General features: G+C 54.1%; 1 protein-coding gene across 1 annotated transcript in view; it reads left to right on the top strand.

Annotated features, from left to right (window-relative positions):
- Window positions 1–8,611, top strand: part of MYOM3 (myomesin 3) — a 56,258-nt gene extending 47,647 nt beyond the window's left edge. Inside the window, exons 31-38 of the mRNA XM_010830245.1 lie at window positions 1,603–1,690; window positions 2,192–2,230; window positions 2,660–2,768; window positions 3,889–4,052; window positions 4,303–4,339; window positions 4,509–4,531; window positions 6,074–6,129; window positions 7,102–8,611. Coding sequence (XP_010828547.1) covers window positions 1,603–1,690; window positions 2,192–2,230; window positions 2,660–2,768; window positions 3,889–4,052; window positions 4,303–4,339; window positions 4,509–4,531; window positions 6,074–6,129; window positions 7,102–7,362 — 777 coding nt within the window. The 3' untranslated portion in view covers window positions 7,363–8,611. The remainder of the gene's footprint in view (window positions 1–1,602; window positions 1,691–2,191; window positions 2,231–2,659; window positions 2,769–3,888; window positions 4,053–4,302; window positions 4,340–4,508; window positions 4,532–6,073; window positions 6,130–7,101) is intronic.
- The last annotated feature ends 568 nt before the right edge of the window (window positions 8,612–9,179 follow it).

Genomic DNA, 9,179 nt, shown 5'->3' with positions numbered 1-9,179 from the left:
TGGGCTTGTCACTGTCCCTCTCTGACCTCAATTTTCACCTGTAACCTGAGAGGGTCAGGCAGGATGCTGTTTCAGAGATTCCTTCCTGCTGCTGCGGCCTGAGATTGGGGCAGGAAGACTGTCTCCATGGGAGGCAGTTCTGGGCAGAGCAAAGCAGGCCTGGAGCTCACCTCTCCCACCCACTTCCTCCCCAGGGCCCTCAAAGGAGTGTGACCTGGTTAAGATAGAAATACAAAGCTCGTTCTTAAATATTCAATGTTTTTCTGCCCTGCCACTGATTTCTGTGGCCCGTGTGCCAAGGAGCACAGCGCAAACGCAGGTTTGCTGACGAGGAAAGAACTAATGATTTCAGGGTCCTCGCCCAAATCTCAGCCAAAATAATGACCAGTTGGCCTTTGTCATCACAGTGCAGGCCCTTCCACTGGGCTTGGCGTCAAGGAGGGGCTTAATTGCTACTGAGTCTTGTCATAACCGTCTGGCCTGTTGGTGCGAGAACTCTCTGGCTTCTGAAAAGTTATCTCCCTTGATCGGAAACTGTAGCATGTGGTCAGGGCAATGTTTATGCCACCATTTTACAGATGAGTAAACTGAGACTCAGGGAGTTTAAGTACCAAGATGCAAGGCTGAAGAGTGGACCCAAAAGTCTCTCCAAACACCCTCCACAGAATGTGGCTGGGGCTTTGGAGCCTTCACTGAAGGAGCAGGGAGGGAACATAGGGGAGGGCTGTTGGGTTTTCAGTCCTTTGATCTCCGGGTTAAGAGATGCTTCTTGAGGAGTGGGCTGGGATGGGTGGGAGGTTCACGAGAAAGAGGGCGTATGTATACCGGTGGCTGATTCATGTTGATGTATGGCAGAAACCAATACAATATTGTAAAGCAACTGTCCTCCACCTAAAAAGAAATAATTTTTTTTTTAGAGAAATGTGTCTGCCTCAGATCCTGCTTCAAAGCACACTATGTGGAGATGGGTGCAAGGGGCCCTTTGACGGGTCAGGGAGGCAGATATCGTCCCGCCCCCTGCCCCTAACCCAGCCCTTGGAGGAGATGATGTGTAATGAGAGGGCACAGTTGACCTCTGACCTTGCTTTCAAAGAACAGCCCAAGTTCTTGCTTTGCTGAGTGTTGACCCAGGCTTCTCCAGATTGACAAGCATGTGCCAATAAGGACCCGCTTGTCCTGAGCAAAAGAAAGCACACCTCTTCTGAGAGATGCAGAGAGACCCCTCCATCCCAGGCCCCCCAGAAGCAGGGCAGCTCTGGTGGAGGGTGCCCCCAGCTCAGCCCAGCTCTGCAAGGAGGACGCTCTGCTCTGCTCAAAGCAGCTGACTCAGAATCCCCCTGGGGGAGGGGAGAAGGGAAGTGGACACCTGTTTCTGCCCTCAGGTCCGCCTCCCTGCCCCACCTCCAGGCCCAGACAAACCGAGAGCTTGGAATCAAAGGGCTCTGGAGCTGGAAGGAGCCAGAGATGGCCCATCACAGGGGGCTAAACTGAGCCCAGGGAGGAGAGTTAGGGGCAGGCCTGGAGCCCAGGCCTCCTGATTTGCTGCCCATCGCTCTTTCTGGAACCCATGCCAATACCGCCTTCTCTCCTCCTTCCTTCCAGCTGTCCAAAGAGGACCAGGGCGTTTACAGAGCACAGGTTTCTGACGATCGAGGGGAGGACGATACCATCCTGGACCTCAGAGATGAAGGTAGGAGCTGGCGATGTCAGAGACGAGCCAGGAGGGTCTCTTGCTGAACCAAGAGATACAGTCTGTGATCCCCATGTCACTGGGGGCAACTGAGGCCCAGGGGGGTTAAGTGACCTACCCATGGCTGCACAGCAGGTCAGGGCCAGGGCGGGCCCGGCCTGTGTGATGCTGGAGCCCACGCTCACTACCCTGCCCCACAGTGAGCCCAGGCTTCGTGATGTGGAGTCTGGGTTCTCTGCTCTGCCCTACATGGGCCCCAGGGTCCTCACCAGGCCGGCGGGCTCAGCCTGCAGGAAAATCATCAGGTCAGCCCATCTGTCCTCCATCTGCGTGGCCCCACCCCATCCATCACGGAGTGCCCTGGGTCCCTTCCTTGCGCCTACGCCTGCATCCTCAGAGCTGCTCATAAGCTCCACCAGCCTTTTCCAAGGCAGAGCCCACACTGGTACGTCCCTCGGGGAGTCCCCCATATCAGCTGACTGTTCCCTCTTCTCCCTCCAGCCCTGGATGCCATCTTCACTGAGCTGGGCAGGATCGGTGGTAAGCAAGTCCCACCCACTTTTGCCCAGCCCTGTCCTGACGCCACTGGAGAAGGAAATGGCAACCCACTCCAGGGTTCTTGCCTGGAGAATCCCATGGATGGAGAAGCCTGGTAGGCTGCAGTCCATGGGGTCACACAGAGTAGGACACGACTGAAGCGACTTAGCAGCAGCAGCAGTCCTGATGCCACAGAGCCTCCGGGGGGCCTCCAGCCATCCTTGGCTGTGAGGGTGGGGTGGGTTTAGACTCCAACCTCAGAGACTGTTGGGCACGGGGTGTGAGGGAGGGGGCGTTCCTGCTTCATGACCACACTTGCCTTCCCCCACCGCACCCCAGAGCAGGGGCGAGCTGGCTGCCCCCGAGATGTGAGGCCCAAAGGGCCTTGGGGAAGACTCAGCCTTCTCTTCTGCCCCACCCCCCCACCCCCAGCTCTCTCTGCAACCCCACTGAAAATCCAGGGGACAGAGGAAGGGATCCGGCTCTTCAGCAAGGTTAAGTACTACAACGTGAAGTACATGAAGACCACCTGGTTCCACAAGTAGGTTGACCTTGCCCTGGAGTCCCAGGAGGGAGGGGGCCAGAACCCGCCCCGAGCCCAGTCCCAAGGGTTTGGCAGAGACCACACCCCCACACCCCCACCCCCGGTCCACAGAGGGAGCCCGAGAAGGGAACAGCTGTCAGAGGCACAGAAGGGAGGCTCCCCAGGGAAGGTGGGCATCCTGGTGCTGGGAACATTTTCCCAGTGTCTCCATGGCCACGGGAGGACCATTGTCTTAGAGCAGCACCTGGGAACTGAGGGAGGGAAGGACTCAGGAAGGAAGGAAAACCAGGTGGTCACGTGGGTCATGGTGCCTTTGTGGGTCTCCGCAGCCTTAGCACACTCAGGCAGCCAGGCTGAGGGGAGACAGGCAGGCAGAGGGACCTGGGGGCTGACAGCTAACTTAGGGCCAGGCCTTGAAGGCAGGATCAGGCATCAGGGACTCAGCCAGAGCTAAGTGAGCCCACAGAGTCTGGGAGCAGAGTTTTCCCAGCGCTTCTTACGGGCACACCTCAGCCTCGTGGAGCACACATTATTGCACCCATTCTAGGGAGGAGGCTAGACTGACTGACTCACACTTGTCATGTGAGGCCAAGTTGAATTTCAGAACAGCAAAGCTCCTTCTCCAGAGTCTCTGAGCCCCGTGACTAAGCCCACAAGTGTCATTTTGCAGCACGACACTGGGGGCATGGGCCAGGTGTCTTTAGGTATGAAATTTAAGTAAAGAAGGAAGGGAGTGTATACAGTTTGTAAGAGCTTGGGGCCAGTTATTGTGGGAAGAGCTCCTGGGAGGTTTTTTAAGATGAGAAGGATGAAGTGAGGAAGTGGCTCCCATGGGTGTGGTAGGGGGAGGTGGCCACTGATCCTGGAGCACCATTTTCTCAAGGTCCCAGCCTGCAGGACGTGTTGCAAATAGAGACTCAGCTCGGGCACAAGCTTTGATGAATGATGAATGGATGAGTGGGTAGATACTTATCAAATGTCTCATGGATGGTCAGCCCACACGTCGGGAAACAAAATCCCAGGAGAGGAGTCTGGGGCAGGGGTGCCTACAGCTGGGCAGGCAGCCATCCTGTCCTGGGCACAGCCCTGTTAACCACTGCCTTGCCCTCACGTTCAGAGAGAAACGCCTGGAGAGTGGCGATCGGGTGAGGGCTGGTACCACCCTGGATGAGATCTGGCTCCATATCCTGGACCCCAAGGACTCAGACAAGGGCAAATACATCCTGGAGATCACGGCTGGGAAGGAAGTCCGGCAGCTCTCGGCTGATCTCTCCGGGCAAGGTGATCTCTCCAGCCGTCTGTCCTTGGGGGAAACCTGTTTAGAAAACCCCATAGTCTTTGGTGGCGGGGTGGGAGGGGTACTCCCATCTCCCACCCAATCCTAGCACTGCCCCCAAGAGAATGCTGGAACAGAGAGGAGGAACAGTCACAGCTGGGCTCTGCACCTGTGGGTTGCAAAGGTCAGGGGGATGGAGTGGAGGGGTGGGAGGGGGACGCTCTGACGCAGCTGTTCCCCTTTTCCTTCTCATAGCTTTTGAGGATGCCATGGCTGAGCACCAGAGACTGAAGTAAGTTCCCAGCGTGATCAAAGTCCCTGGGGTGCAGGCACACAGGACCCTTCCTGGGAGGTGCAGCTGGCTGGATCCGCCCTTCCCCTACCACCCCTCCCCCAGCCACAGGCAGGACTGTCCTTTAATAGATGGAACCCCAAGCCCTTTTCCCTTTTCTGTTTTCCAGAGCCTTGGCCATCATCGAGAAGAGTAAGTCCAGCCATATTCCCCAGTTTCCTTTTCTGAGTTGGGGGTGACTTCCCAGCCGCTCACAGCTCCTGGCAAGGCAGCTGGAGCCCCAGTTGCCCGGCTGTGTGGCTGCGTGGCTCTGGGCTGTCACAGAGCTGCCAGGAGACCTGGGTGGCAGCCGCAGCATGAAGACAGGTGGATAAGGAGTCCGAGGATACCTGAGACCGTGGATGCACCCAGCATCCACTCGGCTGATGTCAGAGGGACTCCGAAGGCAGGGGTGGATAGGACCGAGGCTGCGCTGGTCTTTCTGATCAAGGTCTGGGAGGGGACGACTTTAAAGCTCTCGGGGCACTAGGGTCTCAGCTAATCCAGGACACAGCCTCTGAGCTGCCCAGGGGCACCACCAAGTCCATGCGCTGGAGCTTCACCAGGTCCCCACAGCCAGTGCTAAACCACCCCGTTCCAGGAGGCTGGCTTACTGGTCCCACTGACCCAGCAGTCACTATGGGACTTTTCAAGAGGGAAAGACTTCAGGCAGCAGAGCAAAGCAACTCGGAACAATCTGAGAAAGGAAACCGACCATTTGCGGTCATGTGTAGGAGGACGGATTAACCCTATATGGCTTCTTGTTCCCAAATGTCCTCACTTGGCAGGAAGTGCAGGCTGTTCGTAACTGAAATCTGGAAGGGGGTTGGTCATCTGAGGTCTAAGGGCAGTGAGGAGCCTTCACAGGGGGCGGCCCACCTTGGTGAGAGGACCAGAGGCTGAAGACCCGACTAAGTCCATCACATCTCTGTCTAATTACTTCCGTCCCACATCCCATCCTGGGATTCCGAGTCGCAGGACAGGACACCCACCCCAGGACCCTAACAGCAGGAGCCTGCACTCACCATTTGTGGTCGCCGGGACTTGTGAAGTCCAGAGTCTAGGGTGGTGGATTGTCGCCTGGTGAACATTAAGCCCACATGAAGGTCCATCTCTCCCCTCCCTCCAACCCTGATCCAGAGTCCTTCTCACCTACATCCATTGCGGACGCCAACTGCTTCAAGGCTCTTTGCATACCCCTGATCGTGATCCAGGGGCCATTCCCACAGCCTCGATTTCAGCATAAGGGATATGTTGGCTTTCTGCTTAGTGATTTACAGCTACTCTGTCTTCCTGCCCAACCCCCGGGGCCACCAGGTCCCCTCCCTTGACCAGAATCAGTGTCCCAAAAGCTTCCTTCCTGTTCCCTCCCTTAGCTGGATCGGCACACCTGCTGTGTGCACTTTGCCAGTTTAGGGCTCAGAGCAATCTTATTCACCTTCTCCCAGTTCTCAAGGGGAAGGGCACCTCACTGTTGCCTCCAGGTACCACCGACCATGATACTAACCTCAAGGCAATGACAGAAACATTATGCCCTCTATCTTCTGTTTGTAAAGGCAAGGAAATACGTAATACAAGTTTAAAGATGTCCACCCCAAACAATGCCAATAGGAAAAGAAGCATTGCTAAAAAATAAACCACAACTCCAGGTAAACGTTTATCACTGGGCGGGGCTCTCGTTTTTTTCCCTTCCAGATCGTGCCAAGGTGGTGAGGGGGCTCCCAGACGTGGCCACAATCATGGAAGATAAGGTACCGACGGCCCCCGGCCCACAGCCAGCAGTCCCACCCTGGGCTCCCTCCCGCATCCATCAAAGAGCACAAAACCACAGAGCGCTGTGGATCCCAGAGCCGGAGGGGCTGGTTCCGCCAGAGTCCGGCTTAGCGGCCGCCCCTCGTTGGTCACACGTATGCTGTGTGGCCTGGGGGGAGTGCCGTCCCCAGCTTCACCCCATCTCTCCAGGGGGCCCCGGATGTCACGGGCTTCTCTCTCTGAACTTCAGTTTCCGCAGGAGTTCGACTCGATGAGCCCAAAAAAGCCTTTTCCGGACTGAAATTATGCAAGTCTACTATTCTAGAAAAGAACAGCTAACGTCTTCATGGTGCTCACCTTGTATCAGGCACTGTTCCGTTTTTCTAACCATGGAGGCAACCACATGGAACAGTGTGTTATTACTTCACCGTTTACAGCTGAGGGAACGGAGGCCCAGAGAGGTTAAGAGACGTACCTAAGGTCACACGGCTTAAAGGAACAGAGCTGGGAGTCACACCCAGGCAGCCCAGCTCCACACTCTGGGCATCTGCCCCTTACCCTACAGTTCTCTGCACTGAGAACTGCTCTCCTGAGAATTTTCAAACTCAATTCTTAAAATCTTTATGTTAAAGCAATCCGGGCTTATTTGCCTGGTAAAATGATAATGAAGTGTACAACAGAAAGCAATAAAGCAAAGTCTAGGCCACTCTAGGGCAGGTCACTGCTCAAGTAATAAAGATCTGAAATTCTAGCAAGCATTGCTCTAGAATAAAGTTGAGAATGGAGGATGTGGGGCTGCAGTAAAATGTCTCCCTTTCATATTATTACTTTATGGGTTACAATAAAGCACACATAATTAACTTATCACAAGGAGCAACTTGTACTGGGAGCTCCCTGGGAGCGTGAAGGTGATGCCAAGGGTTAGTCCCAGAGGGTGAGACTGACTGTTCCTTTCCTGTCCTTTCAAACAGACCCTGTGCCTGACCTGCGTCGTCTCAGGAGATCCTGCCCCTGAAATCTATTGGCTGAAGAATGACCAGCCTGTCACCTTCCTGGACCGCTACCACATGGATGTGAAGGGGACAGAGGTCACCATCACCATCGAGAGGGTCAACAGTGAGGACAGCGGGCGCTACGGTGTCTTCGTCAAGAACAAGTACGGGTCTGAGACAGGCCAGGTCACCATCAGCGTGTTCAAGCATGGGGAGGAGGAAAAGGTGCTGAAGATGTGATGGTCGGATTCAACCGCAGCCTGAGGTCTAGTCTGTGTGGACTAGGAGGGTCAACCAGGGGGTCACAGCCTGGCACAGGCCACGGGGATGAGACTGGAGGGGAGGGAACAGGGCAGAACCCAGGGCATGGGAGTGGGTGGAGTGGACACACCCAAGTGGAGGAGCAAAGATGGGGTGCTGGGAGGCCTCCAGGACTGCAGAATCAGGACTGGACTTGGACTGGAGGATTTACGTGCTGAACTGTTTCAACCTTAAACTCTCCGTGAGCCTTGCCTTTTTCATCTATCAAATGGGAATTCCTACTCCTAGGGATTCTTTATGAAAACTCTATGAAATCGTGTATCATTGGTTCTCAGTGGGAGGCAATTTTGTCCCCTAGGAAACAGTCAGCAGTGTCCAAATTTGGGGTTGTCACAACTGGGGGTGTCCACTGGCATCTGGTAGATAGAAGTCAGGAATGCTGCTAAATATAATAGCTCCCTGCCACATAGAATTCAACCTTAAATGACAACCATGCTGAGGCTAGTGAGCCCAGCCACAAATGGATGTATCACAATACTCCTCTTCGAGGATACTGTATTTTCGATGAAGTTCAGCAAACATTCATTTGAAGTCTAGCATATGCCAGGCTTGTGGATGGCACTGGGAGCACAAAGATGCATAATATGTAGGCCCCACCCTCAAGGGCACCTCAGCCCAGGAGAAGAGACAGACCTGGGTGCAGATGACTCCAGGACAAGTCAGATGATCGGAATTCTAAAAGGTCCGGATAAAGTTCCACTGGTGGTCAGAGGAGGGAGGCAGGTGTTCGTCCCAACTAGGGAAGGTGAGCTTTAAAACACCTTCCTGGAACTAGCGGAATGGGTTGTTAGGTCCTAAAAAATGAGTGGGATTTGGTGATGGTCATGGGAGGAGATTTCGGGAGCAGGGGCTGGTGAGAGCAAAGGTGAGGCATGGAGGTGATACCACCCAGGCGGCCTGGGACACCATGTTGCAGAGTTCAGACCTTCAGGACTCCCAGCTCAGGGCCTCTGCCTGGCAGGACACATACTGGTTGGCCTTGCTTCCCGACCTCAGAACAGAGCTGGGCATTTCACCACACTCCGGTCTCCTTGTTTAAAATCAGATGGGGAGGGGAGGGCATTTATAAAGTTAGAGATGTTTGTTGTAAAATTTTGGATAACCTTGAAAATGATGAAGGAGAAAAATAAAACTCATCTACACTCTCAATACCAGAACATAACACCCACCTCTGATTGCTGAAATGATTTCTGAATTTAAAGATAAAATGAATCACTCCTGCATTTACCACCCACATGCGCATCAAGGCATGATGGGAAGCTTATACCCCCAGCAGCTACAGGTGCAATTCAGGCCAGGTGTTCAGTGATGGCGGTGGGGGGCAAGGGGCCGGGGTCCTGCCATGCCTGGCTGGAAATCAATATGGAGAATTGAGAGGGTCTTGGAGGCAAACACAGCCAGGCTTGAAGCCAAGATCTTTCTGTGTGATCTTGACCATTTTTCCCCCCTTTCTCTTTCATCCATAAAACAAATCTGAAAGATCATTTTTGAAAGCCCTTTCAGCCGACGCTAAGATTTTGATTATTTCCCAGAACCTGGTTCTCCTTTGCTTTTCTCTTCTTACGACGATGGGATGAAGAAAAAGGTCCTGCCCTCATTCACTCTCCCAGTCTCATACTTGGAATCTCAGAGGAGAGACTCGGCTTCTTTCATTTGTCCATGAAAAATGTTTCAAATTTCAAAGAAATTGGGAAGCACAGAATCCATGCACTTTATTCCTGAAACCAGAGGGGCCT

Source organism: Bison bison, unplaced genomic scaffold, assembly GCF_000754665.1.
Source record: "Bison bison bison isolate TAMUID 2011002044 unplaced genomic scaffold, Bison_UMD1.0 scf7180017864516, whole genome shotgun sequence".
NCBI lineage: Eukaryota > Metazoa > Chordata > Mammalia > Artiodactyla > Bovidae > Bison > Bison bison.
Note: the sequence above shows the minus strand (reverse complement) of the source record. Positions and strands in the feature narration are given on the sequence as shown.